This window comes from Canis lupus, chromosome 35 (genome assembly GCF_011100685.1).
Source record: "Canis lupus familiaris isolate Mischka breed German Shepherd chromosome 35, alternate assembly UU_Cfam_GSD_1.0, whole genome shotgun sequence".
NCBI classification, from domain to species: Eukaryota; Metazoa; Chordata; class Mammalia; order Carnivora; family Canidae; genus Canis; species Canis lupus.
Genome location: NC_049256.1, coordinates 23,866,677 through 23,882,738, shown reverse-complemented (window position 1 = coordinate 23,882,738; position 16,062 = coordinate 23,866,677). Strand labels below are relative to the sequence as shown.

Here is a 16,062-nt window from a genome sequence, read left to right as displayed (position 1 = left end):
ACTTAGACAAAATGAGAAGACAGAGGAATTTATCCTAAATGAAAGGACAAGGACACAGCCAGAGATCTTAGCAAAACAGATATAGATAACATGCCTGATGGAGAATTTAAAACAATGATCAGAAGGATACTCACTGAACTTGAGAAGAGTAGAGAACATCAATGAGATCCTTAATGAGATGAGGAATAATAAAGAGATAAAGGGATCAATAAATGAAATGAGAAACATTTCACTTGACAGAATAAATAGCAGACTAGAAGAAGCAAATGAATTACTGACCTAGAAGACACAGTAATATAATCAAGCTGAATAAAAGAGAGGAAAAAGAATTATGCAATAGAAGAGACTTAGGAACTCAGTGAATCCATCAAACTTAATAATATTCATATTGTAGAAGTCCCAGGAGAGAGGGAAAAGGGGGTAGACAATTTAGTTGAAGAAATAATAGCTGAAAACTTCCCTAATTCGGGAAGGAAACAGATATTCAGATTCAGGAGGCACAGAGAATTCCAAACAAAATCAACAAAGGCATATCCACACCACTGTAATTAAAATGACAAAATACAGTGATAAAAAGTATAAAATGCAGAAGACAAAGATGATGGTTACATATGGAAACCTCATGAAGCTATCAGATTTTTCAGCAGAAACTTTCCAAGACAAAGTGGTGGCATAATATATTCAAAATGCTGGATGGGAAAAACCTACAGCCCAAAATACTTTATCCAACAAGGCTATAATTCAGAAGAGTAAGTGAAAGTTTCCCAGAGAAACAAAACTATAGGAGTTCATGACAACTAAACTAGGCCTGCAAGAAATATTAAAGGGGAATCTTTGAGTGCAAAGGAAAGACCAAAAAGGACAATATGAAGTTCAGAAACACAAAAGCACTAAAAATGAGTATTTTTGTAAAAAAAAATAAACATCAGTCAAGAACTCACAAAATGCAAGGATGTAAAATAAGACATCATATACCTAAAACATGGCAAGGAGAAGAGTAAAGAATGGTTCCAAAATTAAATGAACATCAAGTTAATAAAGACAGCAATATGTAAATGTTAAAAATGAACGTAATGATGACTGCAAATCAAAACCAATTATAGATATGTAAAAAATAAAGGACTCCAAGTACATCACTAAAGAAACCCAGCAAACCATGAAAGACAAGAATCAGAAAAAATCTTGAGAAACAACCGTAAAACAAGTAATAAAGTGGCATACATACATTTCTACCAATAATTATTTTGAATGTAAGTGGACTAAACACCCCAATCAAAAGACACAGGATATCAGAGTGGCTAAAAAAAACAAGACCAATCTATATGCTTACAGGAGACTCATTTTATTTTATTTTTTTAAAAAGATTTATTTATTCATTCATGATAGACATAGAGAGAAAGAGAGAGGCAGAGACACAGGCAGAGGGAGAAGCAGGCTCCGGGACTTGCCGGGAGCCCGACGCGGGACTCGATCCCAGGACTCCAGGATCACACACTGGGCCAAAGGCAGGCGCCAAACCACTGAGCCACCCAGGGATCCCCCAGGAGACTCATTTTAGACCCAGACACCTGCAGATTAAAAGTGAAGGGATGGAAAAGTATTGTGCACATGGAAGTAAAAAGAAAGTCAGAGTAGCAATACTTTTATCGGAAAAAATAGATTTAAAAAAAATAGATTTTAAAACAAAGACTATAACATGAGACAAAGAAGAACACTATATAATCATAAAAAGGACAATCCAACAAGAAGATATAACAATTATAAACATGCACCCAATATGGGAGCACCCAAATACTTCCTTTATGCTTGTTACTATTGATTACATAATACAGTAGGGGACAACACCCCACTTATATCAATGGACAGATAATCCAAACAGAAAATCAACAAAGAAACAGTAAATCTAAATGACACATTGGACCAGATCGATCTAACAGATATATACAGAACATTCTATCCTAATACAACAAAATACACATTCAAGTGTACATGGAACATTCTCCAGAATAGATATTTTAGGCAACAAAACAAGCCTCAACAAATTAAAAAAGACTGAGGTTATACTATGCATCTTCATTGACCACAATGCTATGAAACTAGAAATCAACCACAAGAAAAAATCTGGAAAGAACATAAATTTATGAAGTTTAAATAATATGCTACTAAAACAATGAATGGATCAAACAGGAAATAAAAGAATAAAAAGATACACAGAAACAAAAGAAAATGAAAACACAATGGTTCAAAAACCTTTGGGATACAGCAAAAGTAGTCTGGAAGTATATAGCAGTACAGGCCTATCTCAAGGAGCAAACAAACAAACAAACAAACAAAAAACAAAAAAACCTCAAACCATCTAATCTTATACTTAAGGAAGCTAGAAAAAGAGTAACAAAGCTGAAAGCCAGCAGGAAAAAGGAAATAATAAAGATTAAAACAGAAATAAATGATACAGAAACTAAAGAAACAATAGATCAATGAAACCCAGAACTATTTTTGGGAGGGATGGAGGAGGGGAACAATAAAATGAACACCTAGCCACACTTATCAAGAAAAAAAGAACTCAAATAAATAAAATCACAAATGAGAGAGGAGAAATAATAACCAACACCACAAAAATACAAACTGTAAGAGTATTATAAAAAACTATCAACAAATTGGACAATCTTGAAGAAATGTGTAAGTTCCTAGAAACAATCTACCCAAAGTGAAACAGAAAATTTGAACAGATTGATTAGCAGCAACGAAATTAAATCAGTAATCAAAAACTCCAAATATTCAAAAATCTGAAATCCGATGGCTTCACAGGCAGATTCTACCATTTAAAGAAAAATTATTATCCATACCTCTCAAACTATTCCAAAAAACTCAACAAAAAAAATTCCAAATTCATTTCATGAGGCACTATCACTCTGACAAAACCAGATAGTTATCAAAGAAAGAACATAACCATAGCCCAGTATCTCTGATGAACACAGATTCAAAAATCCTCAACAAAATACTAGCAAACCAAATCCAAAAATACATTAGAAATACATTAAAGAATCATTTGCCACAATCAAGTGGGATTTACTCCTAGGATGTTAAGGGTGGTTCAATATTCACAAATCAGTCAATGTGATACATCACATCCATAAAAGAAAGGATAAAAAGCACATGATCTTTTTAATAGATGCAGAAAAAGCATTCAACAAAGTACATTCGTGATAAAAAACCCTCCACAAAGTAAGATTAGAGGGAACATACCTCAACATAAAAAGGCCATATATGAAAAACAGCAAACACCATACTCAAAAAACTAAGCATTTCCCCTAAGATCAGGAACAAGACAAGGATGTCTACTCCCACCACTTTTAATCAATACAGTAGTGGGAAGTACTGGCCGTAGCAATCAGACAACAAAAAGGAATACAAGCAGCCAAACTGGTAAGGAAGAAGTAAAATTTTCACTATTTGCAGATGACACGATACTAAATATAGAAAAAACCTTAAAGATTCCACCAAAAAACTACTAGAGTTGATACACAAATTCAACAGTCACACAATACAAAAATCAATGTATATTTCTATACACCAATGATTAAGCAGCAGCAAGAGAAAATAAGAAAACAATCCCATTAACAACTGCATCGAAAACCATACGATACCTAGGAATAAACCTACCCAAAGAAGTAAAACATCTGTACTCTGAAAACTATAGAACACCTATGAAAGAAACTGAAGACATGAAGAGAGACATTTCAAGCTCATGGGTTGGAAGAACAAATATTGTTAAAATGTCTATACTACTCAAAGGAATCTACAGATTTAATGCAATCCCTATCAAAATACCAACTGCATTTTTCACAGAACCAAAACAAATAATCCTAAAGTCTGTATGGAATCACAATCACAATTCCACAATCATGGAATGGTAGAATAGCCAAAGCAATCTAGAAAAAGAAAAGCAAAGCTGGGGGCATCACAATTCTGGACTTCAAGCTATATTACAAAGCTATAGTCATCAAGACAGTATGGTACTGGCACAAAAACAGACACACTGATCGATGGAAAGGAACAGAAAACCCAGAAATGGGCCCACAACCATATGGTCAACTAATCTTGACAAAGCAGGAAAGAACATCCAATGGAAAAAAGACGGTCTCTTCAACAAATGGTTTGGGACAACTGGATGGCCTCATCCAAAAGAATGAGACTGGACCACTTTCTTACACCATACACAGAAATAAAAGGGTTGGCATCCAAAATATATAAAGAACTGATATAACACCCCCAAAATAATCCAATTAAAAGTGGGGAGACGACATGAACAGACATTTCTCCAAAGAACAAATCCAGATGGCCAAAAGACACATGAAAAGATACTCCTTATCACTTATTATCAGAGAAATGTGAATTAAAATTGAGTTACCACCTCATATCTCACAGAATGGCTAAAATCAACAACAACAACAACAACAACAACAACACACACACACACACACACACACAGATGCTGGTGAGGATGTAGAGAAAAAGGAAGCCTTTTGCCCTGTTGGTGGGAATGCAAACCAGTGCAGCCACCGTGGAGAACAGTATGGAGATTCCTCAAAAATTTAAAAATAGAACCACTCTATTATCCAGTTATTGCACTACTGGATATTTACCCAAAGAATACCAAAATATTCATGTTTGGAATACCAAAACATGAAGGGATACATGTTCCCCTATGTTTACAGCAGCATTATTTACATAGTCAAGATATGAAGCTCAAATACTCATTGATGGATGAATAGATGAAGAAGATGTGGTATACAAGTACCATGGAATATTATTCAGCCACAAAAAAGAATGAAATCTTGCCATTTGCAAAGATATGGAGCTAGAGAGTATAATGCTAAGTGAAATAAGTCAGAGAAAGACAAATACCATATGATTTTACTTATAAATGAAATTTAAGAAAGAAAACAAAGGAGCAAAGTTAGAAAAAAAAAAAAGACAAAAAAGGAGACAAACCAAGAAACAGACTCTTAAGTATAGAGAACTGATAGTTACCAGAGGGGAGGTGGATGGAAGACAGGGGATATAGGTGATAGGGATTAAGGAGAGCACTCGTTATGATGAGTACTGCTGATTAAAATAAAAACTTTAAAGAAAATGCAGTCAGTATTCTGATAGGGATTGCATTAAATCTGTAGATTGCTTTGGGTGGTATAGACATTTTAACAATATTTTCCTCGTCCTTAAGCACAGAATATCTTTCCACTTCTTTGCATCATCTTTAATTTCTTTCTTCAGTGTTTTATAGTTTTCAGAGTACATGTCTTACACCTCCTTGGTTTTAAGTTTACTCCTAGGTATGTTACTTTTGACACAAATGTAAACGGACTGTTTCCTTAATTTCTCTTTCTGCTGCTTATTAGTATATAGAAACTCAACTGATTTCAGGGTACGTGGGTGACTCAGTGGGTTAGGCATCTGCCTTTGGCTCAGGTTGTGATCTCAGGTCCAGAGATCGAGCCTCATAATGGGTTCCTTGCTCAGACAGAAGTCTGCTTCTCCCTCTCTCTCTCTGCCCACCCACCCTCCCTTGCTCTCTCCCTCTCTCAAGTCAATAAAATCTTTAAAAAAAAGAAAGGAAGAGGGATCCCTGGGTGGCGCAGCGGTTTAGCGCCTGCCTTTGGCCCAGGGCGCGATCCTGGAGACCCAGGATTGAATCCCACGTCGGGCTCCCGGTGCATGGAGCCTGCTTCTCCATCTGCCTATGTCTCTGCCTCTCTCTCTCTCTCTCTCTCTGTGACTATCATAAATAAATAAAAATTAAAAAAAAAAAAAAAAGAAAGGAAGAAATGTAATTGATTTCTGTACATTGCACCCTGTGACTTAACTGAATTCATTTATCAGTTCTAGTAGCTTTTTGGCGGACAAAGAGATAACTTTTTTGAAGGGTGCTACCTACCAATAAAAGTGAAATATTTTCTGAAGACTGCTTCTATTTTTAGTTACTTAAAAATTCTAGTTAAATGGAAACCTGCCATCAAAGACTTTTTAAAGAAAGGTCTGAGGTGCCTGGGTGGCTTAGTTGGTTAAGCATCTGCCTGCCTTCAGCTCAGGTCATCATCTCAGAATCCTGGGATGGAGCCCTGCATCAGGCTCCCTGCTTCTCCCTCTGCCTCTTCTCTCCGCCACCATGCTTGCACTCTATCAAATAAATAAAATCTTAAAAAAAAAAAAAAAAACAACCCAAGAAAGTAGGTTTAATGTCTACCATAGAGCCCATACCATTGAGAACCATGTCACATCTATTTCTGAATCCTAGACTTTAGCTCACCAAAATTATGTATATTCAAATTTATTCCAAATCACTAAGTCAAGTCAAATTTAGTGTACTCTCAGTAAGCAGAGGAAGATGCAATTTATTTTAGGAAGCTTTCTGTTGGGATCCCTGGGTGGCGCAGCGGTTTGGCGCCTGCCTTTGGCCCAGGGCGCGATCCTGGAGACCCGGGATCGAATCCCACATCGGGCTCCCGGTACATGGAGCCTGCTTCTCCCTCTGCCTGTGTCTCTGCCTCTCTCTCTCTCACTGTGTGCCTATCATAAATAAATAAATAAATAAATTAATTAATTAATTAATTAAAAAAAAAAAAGGAAGCTTTCTGTTAAAAATTTAAGATTACAAACTTTAAGGGATATTCATGGTCTATTTGGAGAACCAGAATATGTTTTTGGTAGCTAAGGTTATACTATAATGAAATGTAACTATATACAACTGAAAATGTCTATTATAAACCAAGATTCTTTCTCTTATTTCAGAAACGAGAGACTAAATTCAAGCAGCAAGAATACAGACTGCAATCATAACTTTTCCAACATAAAACATCTGCTGAACATATGTACAGAATCCTGGAAGAGGAGTTATACTCACAATGATACGTTACACTATAAAGTAACCTGTGTTACACAGACCCATTTCATTATAAAACTGCTTTTAATTATGTATTTATCAAGATGACTAGCAAGTAACTTCTGTAAGATGCCAGTAAGAAATGTAGATGACATAAAACCCTTTACCTCCATTCTCATGATAATTCTATTGTTTCTAGTTGTGATGCTCATCACATGCTGAAACCTCAAATCTCTGGCTTGAAGACCTAATTCTTGATATAGGTCAGTTTTCTTCTTTTCTATAAAAGAAACATTTTTAACAAAAAGAGTGGGCCAACCTAATAAATGAAAGAGTTCATATTTTTCTACCAGAGCACTCCTCCCACCAACATCGACATTTTCTACTACCAGAAACAAGTCAAAATAAGTCTTTTTATTAGCCATTTTTACCTCAAACACACAGGCTGATTTTGGTCAAACTCTAATAGTTCTTTCTTCATTTTATCCATACTTCATAAAATTTCTTTGTATTCAGAAGTCCCTTGGGACTAGCATAAAACCACAGCCTCAAAAAAAAAAAAACAAAAAAAACAAAACAAAAACAAACAAACAAAAAAAACCACAGCCTCACCTGACTTAATATATCTATGTCAAGCTCTAGAGATGGGTTATTATTTTAAAATACAAACTATACAGAACTACATTTCCTAGGTTTTCTGCTTTCAGGATTTTAAATCTGAACAGATAACATAAATTTTCTTGGTTCTTGGACTAATAATACAAAATGAATAATTAAAGTCAGTTTTCTCACTAAATTCTCCCACCTGAAAACTAAACTTATTATCTAAGAGAAAATATAATGAAGCAGCTCAAGAAATGGTTATAGTGGCATCTGTACTTGTAGTGTCAAATCACACCTGTGACAGAGCACTAAATAGAATAGTCACCTGAAGGAGGTAACAGGCAAAAAAAAAAAACCACCCAAAATATCCCATCAGGATCTCAGGCAATAGCAAGTATAGGATCATGGGGCTAGAAGCACAGGGGAGATCCTTATGAAGCCTACATCTGGGGTCAGACAGTAAAGAGAGGCTTAGTTTCATTTTAAACAGTAACTGTCCATAAGAATGATCATCAGCAGATCGCCATCCAGTGCTCTGACCCTGTCTTCTGTCCCCACCCCATCCCCCCCACCACAATATCAGTAGTACTATGTAAGTCAGCCTTAAATGTGGAACAAGAGAGGCATATGTGGACTAGGGCGTGGAAAGGGAGACTAAAGAAAAACAAAATGTGCTCCAGCTGCATACCAGTCTCTGCTCTCAAAATATTCCTTTTACATCCGTTAGAAAGTCTCTAAAACCAATTCTGGGAGAACATGCACAGTCCAGGTATCACCAGTTCCAATTAGGACCGATGGACAAATGCTGAAAATAGATCTGTTTCAATACACCCCTCCACACAAAGAATATTCTACTCAAAACACTACAATTTATTGATTTCCAGCAGCTTCACTCATTTACTGGCGGGGGGGGGGGGGGGGGGGGGGGTTGGGGGGGGAGTGATAAGGGAGGAGGGAAGTGATAAGAAAATGAAAGATACTTACCAAAAGAAGTAACATTTCCCTCTTTGTCAAATTTTGTCTAAAGAGAGATAATAAAAACAAAATATTATTTTCTCCCAAATGAGTATGCTCTTTATAGATAGTATTATACTACACGGTATTATGCTATCTCCCAAAAATAGATATGCATAGATAAACCAAAACTGTTTTTTAAGGTAAAATTCAGTTATGAGTTAAGGGTTGAAAGAATCCCTTTTTCCTCTGCTAGGACAGATGGGACCTTTAACTTTGTTTTGGTTCCCCTGGAAATCTGATAAGGGAGTATCAGTGCCATTGCTTATGGTAAAAATGCCCAATGCCTGGTCAATTGCATAGGATCAGGAAGACTATGGACGAATTATAGGTAACCTGGCAGGAAGCCACTCCCCTGCTTTTCCTTGCATGGGGTGGCTCTTGTAACTGGCCGTGTTTCTTGCATGGGGATTTTTTTGAAGATTATTTATTTATTCATGAAAGACACACAGGCAAATACAGACTAGCTTTCCTCAAATTTCTTTCACAAATACACCTTCTTCAGAAAATTTGAAATAAAGCAAAATAAAACTAATCATGTGAACTAAGAAATTTCAGAGAAAACCATGCAAATATTTTACATGTCCTTCCAGACTTTTCCTAACCATTAATGTCACACTTTTTTGCAGTCTCTCTTCCATTTTCACTTAATATTTTTGCATTTCAATATTTATCTTCACCATTTTTTCTTTACTGAGATATTTTCTGATAAAAAACATACAAACTTATTTTCTTAAATGTTTATCTTGTAAAGTAACATCATCTAGAGTGAGCTGATTAGGAAGCTCTCAAACAGTATCAACTACTTTTCTTGAGTATTTTGGGTGCTCAATGATTTTACCTGCAAAGAATCTTCTTTCAATATTTAATATCTGACTTTAATCTTCATCAAACTGGCCAAATGTTTAAAAACACTGAATAACATGATAACTTTGACATATAATTCTGGAGATTATCTTGTTAGTATAGTTTGTAAAGAAAAGTTCTTATGTTAATAAGCCTAAATAATGATGATGGCTAACATACTGAATACTTACATGCGTGGGCATTTTATACAGCTGTGAGTTAATTCAAACCAAAAACAATTCTATAAGGTAGGTACTATTCGCAGTTTATAAATGAGAAACTAAGGCATAAAGATGTTATCATGCCTGGTCCAAGTCCACCGGTTAATAGTAAGAGGCAGAGCTGAGATCTGAATTTAGGAATGATAATTCAAAACAAGCACATTACTTTTTTTAACACAACTTTTCGAAAAAAATAAAGCCCTACAAAAAAGTTACAAGAATATCCAATTCCCATGTAACTTTCACCTCGAGTAATCTTTTGCTAACATTTTGCCCTAATGGCCTAATTTTTCTCTTTCTAGATATGTGGGTGTAATACACATTATTTTGTTCATTTTTCCCTTGAATCAGTTCAGAGAAAATTACAGAGATCATGAACCTTCAGAGCATACACTCTTAAATATACACTTTGCTCCCTTCAAAATGTTTCTGTATATATTATGTGGCACAGCACAGGTTCAAGCCACTGTGTAATAGTCCTCAAGGACTTCTAAACAGATTCACAAATCTTGAGTAGGAAGTGAATGATGATTTGAACAACCAGTTCCAGGATTAAAAGGAGACGTCCAGTGGGGCACATGGGTGGCTCAGTGGTTTACTGTCTGCCTTCCACTCAGGTAGTGATCCCCTGGTCTTGGGATCGAGTCCTGCATTGGGCTCCCGATGGGGAATCTGCTTCTCCCTTTACCTTTGTCTCTCATAAATAAATAAATAAAATCTTAAAAAAAAAAAAAAAAAAAAAAGGGAGACTTCCACAGTCAATAGCAAAGTTTTAAGGGTGCTGTTAAGTAAATCTAGCTGGCACTCAGGTCACTAAGCAAAACACAAAGACGAGATGACTTACAAGTATAGTGATTCACTGTGAAACAAAAATAAGTATTATCTTGGCCGACTAGTCCAACCCAGTTAACTTAGTAAGTACAGAAGTACATTCTCTAAGTTATCAAATATACCTCACATACTCACCACAGTAAACACTGGGGCTACACTGGCTAAAGTAGCTTGAGAGACATCAGAAGTTCTAAACCGATGCATTTCACCTGAGGAATAAATTAGAGAATTTTCTGTGATAATACAATAGGTACTGACATATGGTTATGATATAACTCTCATACTATGTGGTCTTTAGATTCTTACTTTTTAAAGAATTTTTCCTGGAGGAAAATGAAGAAACACTCTTACTTGCTAAAGTTAACACCTGTAGGGGATTATGTTAGATTTGGTAGGGAATGATTTTTGAAAGTAATGGCTCAGGTGAGGAACTAGAGTAATTTATGGATTCCAACCACCTCTGTTCTGATTATTACTGCTACCTCAAAATCAAATCTACAAATGAGTTAACAGCATTCTGAAATTAAAAAAAAAAATGCCCATCATTTTTGCATAATTCAAAAAGGCTCTTTACAAAAATTATATTGGTAGATTTATTTTAGAAAACATAGATCCTGGATACCAGTTTCAGCATTCCAATCCTGGGGTCCCAGGATTCAGTCCCATATCGGGCTCCCTGCTTCTCTCTCTGCCTCTCTCTCTCTGTGTCTCTCATGAATAAATAAATCTAAAAAAAAAAAAAAAAAAAAAAGACTGAGTTGAACTGAGCTCTGGAGTGTAACCTTGTAAATTTAATGACAAAGGACACCATTTAAAATACTAAACATAAAAGGAATGGGCAGAAGGTGTAAAAATATTCCCATTTTATGCTCCCAAAGTAATCAGGCTGACTGTAGAACGTGCAGATACATTCTCATTTCTGATCTTACTTTTTCCCCATTATAGACATTTAGTGACTCATGTAATTTGAGTCTGAGGTCTCAAGTAATTACTCATGTAATTTGAGTCTTAGCATCTGAGGTTTGTTTCCCTTTTATAAAAGACAAACTATCAGGGTCAGACAAACAAGAGGTAAAAGAGCTATAAAGCAGCATTTGCCAATCAGCCACAAATTAGATAAAATGTTTCTACTGAGATCCTGAATCTCAAGGTCTTTCCCAAAACAGCAGATGGGCTGAAACGGGCGCCACCACTTATTTGGTGAAAATATAACCCCGATTCCTCCTCCTCCCCTCTACCCTGACCCCTGTGGCTTTGACACCGCAGTGGACGGCAGAGCTTTCTCAGGAGCAACTCTCGCTAGCGCCTCCTTTACAGGAGCGTCCCCATCCCTTCTGTGAACAACTGGGGAAGTGCACCAATGTCCTTAAGGGAAGAGGACTAAGAGAATACGTCGAGAAGGGAGGGAGGAACTCTCGTTTAAAACAACACCCTTCGGGGATCCCTGGGTGGCGCCAGCGGTTTGGCGCCTGCCTTCGGCCCAGGGCGCGATCCTGGAGACCCGGGATCGAATCCCACGTCAGGCTCCCGGTGCATGGGGTCTGCTTCTCCCTCTGCCTGTGTCTCTGCCTCTCTCTCTCTCTCTCTCTCTCTGTGACTATCATAAGTAAATAAAAACAAACAAACAAAAAAACACCCTTCGGGGATCCCTGGGTGGCTCGGCGGTTTGGCGCCTGCCTTCGGCCCAGGGCGCGGTCCTGGAGACCCGGGGTCGAGTCCCGCGTCGGGCTCCCGGCACGGAGCCTGCTTCTCCCTCCTCCTGTCTCTGCCTCTCTCTCTATCCTAAGTAAGTAAATAAATAAATCTTAAAAAAAAAATAAAATAAATAAAACAAAACCCTTCCCACTAGAGCACTCCGGCGGGGTAGGTGCGACGGGGGCGGTGGAGGCCCCGAGGTCACGGCGCACCTGCGGGTCCGCCTAGCGGGGATGGGCCCGGGGACGCGCGAGGGGCTGGGGGTCAGGGGTCAGGGCTCCGCTCGGCCGGCGGACCTCCGCGGCCAGGACTCCCGGGTCGGGCGGTCGGGTCAGGGCCTGGGTCGCCGCAAGCCTGGCGCGGGCCGGGCCGGGCCGGGCCGGGGCGCGCAGTACCTGCCACGCGGGGCCGCTGGGGCTCGCAGAGCGGCGCAGCCCGGGTCCCCCCGAGGAGCAGGGCCGCGGGGCCGCAGGCGGACCCGGGACGCGCCCCGGGGGTCAGGCCCAGGGCCGGAGCACACAGCGTGCGGCGAGGCAGCCCCGCGGCGCTGGGCAGGAGCCGGCTGAGGCTCCGCAGGCATTCCATGGCGCTGGAGCGAGGAGAGGGCAGCGACACCCCAACCCTTCATGCCGGTCGGTGGCGGGTCAGCCGGCACCGACGCGGCCCAGCGCCGGCGCTTAGGGCCCGAGCGCTGTGTACTGAGCATGCGCGGGACGCGCCTGCGCCTCCGCTCCCGCGCATGCTCGGAAGGTGGCCCTGGGCGCGCGCCTGGCGTCCCGTAGCCAATCGGAGTTCGCGTCTCGTACCTGGACGGTGCGGAGGGCGGCTGGGGGCGGGGCTGGGGGGGGCTGGGGGCGGGGCCGGGGCGGGGCCGGGGCGGGGCCGGGGGCGGGGCCGGGGGCGGGGCCGGGGCCGGGGCCGGGGCCGGGGCCGGGGCGGGGCGCGCTCTCCTGCGCCGCGCGAGCTGCCCAACCTGGACCCCACCCTGGCGCGGAGGCTGGCGCCCTTGGAGAGGTCAGCTCCGCCTGAAGGTCACTGACTAGGAATCTGAAGAGTTGTGGAGGCGTGCCCGGCCTGTGTATAACGCATCGCAGTTTCTGGAGCATTTTCGTGCATTTGGTAAAATGCACAATTTGGAAGTGAGGAAGTTCTGCCCATTTCTTACTCAATTTGTCTTTGAATTTACTGTAGTACAAATAAATAACCGTCCTAATGGAAAGATGTACCAAGCCTTTGCGAGTGAAGACATACTCTGATTTAATCAACTGTAAGGTAGTGTCAGTGTCAAGGAACCATTATTGTACCACCGGGAAAGAAAAAATGCTGACCTAATTGTTTCAAGACTCATCCCAATTTTAGTCTTTAAAATACGAAAAAAAAAAAGGTGGGTTTTAATAGTGATTAAATATAGTAGTATGCGTATTTTATCTATTTTTATTTTTTAAAAAGATTTTATTTATTTATTTATTCATGAGAGACAGGCAGAGACACAGGCAGAGGGAGAAGCAGGCTCGGGCGGAGAGCAGGATGCAGGACTCTATCCCAGGCCCCGGGGATCACACCCTGAGTCAAAGGCGGAGGCTCAACCACTGAGCCACTCAGGTGCCCCCAATATGTATATTTTTAAAGAGTGAGTTGATAGACTTGTCCCTTCCATGATAATAATGCAAGACAGTTAAGAGTTTGAAAGATTCCCATTCAATCACTATCAGTATGTATAAACACAGAGCTAAGGAAACACAACAGAGAGTTGTTTTTGTTTTTGTTTAAGGGTATTGGGAATGAAGCTGAATTAGGAATCCAGTAGACAAAAGGCTTCATAGAAGAGAGGATGTTTTGACTTAAGCATTGAAAGCAAAGGAGAACATCAAGCATTAAAATCTGATTAAGAACATACCTGGTAGATTTTTCTAAGGCCTTCAGTGATGAAACATACCTGCCAAAAACATGCCTTCAGAGAGCTTTCTTTGAGACAATATATGGTAACTCTTTTTTGAAAACTTGACCCCGGCTCAATGAGACAGCTCTGCTGAAGATATCCTTGCAAACGCTTAGGAAAGCTCTGGGACATGGCCAGACACATTGCCTTGCAATGCATGTCAAGGATTTGGAATTTAATATAGGATGGGTGGAAGCCATGGGGGGAACTTCAATGAACAGAAAGGTAATGATATGATGTATGTTTAAATGGATCATTCTGGTTGCGTGGGGAAGAGATTACAGAGGTAGTGATGATGGTGTGTGCCGAGGTAGGTGATGGAAAAGGGGAAACAGGGTGAGCTTGGTGCTATATATTGAAGACTGAGTTGACAAGATTTACAAATGGGATGTAAGAGGCATAGAAATTGCCTCCAAAATATTTTGCCTAAACAACTGGGACAATCATAGTGCCATCTGCTGAGAGAGAATTTTAGAAAGGAAGAAGTTTAGCTGGAGATCAGGTTATGGCATGGCATTTGTTTCTGAGCATGTTAAATTTGAAAGCTCTACTAAACAGATATCTAAGCAGAGATATCAAGTGAGCAGTCTGAAGTTTGGGAGAGATGTTGGTGGGACATTTATACCGGGGACTGTACAGATATTTAAAGCCATAAGAACTGGGTAAGATCTCTTAGGAAGTGAGATAGCAAAAAGTTCCAGGGAATCCTTGGGTGGCTTAGAGGTTTAGTGCCCGCCTTCAGGCCAGGGTGTGATCCTGGAAACCCAGGATGGAGTCCCGCGTTGGGCTTCCTGCATGGAGCCTGCTTCTTCCTCTGCCTGTGTCTCTGCCTCTCTCTCTCTCTCTCTCTCTCTCTCTGTCTCTCATGGATAAATAAATAAAATCTTAAAAAAAAAAAAAGTTCCTATGATTGAGTTCTAGACCCTCTAGTATTTAATGGCTAAGAGAAGAGAGAGATCCAGCAGAAGAATATGAAAAGGGGTGGCCAGGAAGAAAGAGTAAAATCCGAGGGAGGAATCCTTGAAGCAAAGTGAAGAAAATGTTTTATTTTTTATTTTTTTATTTTTTTTAAATTTTTTTTTTATTATTTATTTATGATAGGCACACAGTGAGAGAGAGAGGCAGAGACACAGGCAGAGGGAGAAGCAGGCTCCATGCACCAGGGAGCCCGACGTGGGATTCGATCCTGGGTCTCCAGGATCGCGCCCTGGGCCAAAGGCAGGCGCTAAACCGCTGCGCCACCCAGGGATCCCAGAAAATGTTTTAGGAATGAGGAAGTCCTCAATTATATCAAATGTTACTGACAGGTAAGATGAGAAATGAGAATTGCCTATGTTGGAAGTGACACTTTGGAGTTTCCTGGTGATCTTGATAGGGGCAGTTCCCATAGAGTGGTAGGGAATGGGATCTGGATTGTCATCTTCCTATTCAGCCCAAGCCATGATAGGTTCTCAGAAGATTTCTGCACCCGTATAACAATTTAGCCTTCAAGTTCTTTAATCTCTTTCCTTAGCTCTTGAGTTCCAAAGCATGTCAGTTACCTTAACCCAGCCTCACACTCCAGACTGTGTTCTCACCCAGAACGGTTTCATGTCAGAAATGTTATACCAATGATATACTCTCTGACCTTAATCTCCTGGAGGCTTTTATACCCACAGCAATTACACAATTATATTCTCCCATCAGACCCTTGCCAGCTCTTCTCCCTTCTCTCTCTAGCCCAGATTATGTAACTCATCATGTGAAACTGCTCTGACTAGTACTTGGAACACATGGCATTCATGGGGTGTATCATAGAAGCCACTTTATTTTTGTCCCTCCAAACCTGCTGAGTGAGACTAGTCCTTCTCTGGCCTCTTGAAAACTTGGTTAGGTTCCATGACTCTTCTGGTCTCTCAGTCCTATATGTTCACTCCAGTATCAATTCAGTAATTGAAAATGTCCACTCCATATACTGATTTCAATTCAATAATTTGCAGCGTCAGACCCTGTATACTAACATGAAAAGACTTGATTCCTCTCTCCTTGTT

General features: G+C 40.0%; 1 protein-coding gene across 2 annotated transcripts in view; it reads right to left on the bottom strand.

The window, feature by feature from the left end:
• Positions 1 to 12,715, bottom strand: part of MRS2 (magnesium transporter MRS2) — a 35,285-nt gene extending 22,570 nt beyond the window's left edge. For both annotated transcript variants that reach the window (XR_005384404.1, XM_038584274.1), the window contains exons 1-4: positions 12,489 to 12,715; positions 10,534 to 10,607; positions 8,471 to 8,507; positions 7,051 to 7,163 (exon numbers count right to left, since the gene is read on the bottom strand). Coding sequence is in view for 1 of the 2 variants with exons in the window: in XM_038584274.1 (XP_038440202.1) it covers positions 7,051 to 7,163; positions 8,471 to 8,507; positions 10,534 to 10,607; positions 12,489 to 12,678 (414 nt within the window). In the remaining variant the exon portion in view is untranslated. The remainder of the gene's footprint in view (positions 1 to 7,050; positions 7,164 to 8,470; positions 8,508 to 10,533; positions 10,608 to 12,488) is intronic.
• Between the last annotated feature and the right edge of the window lie 3,347 nt (positions 12,716 to 16,062).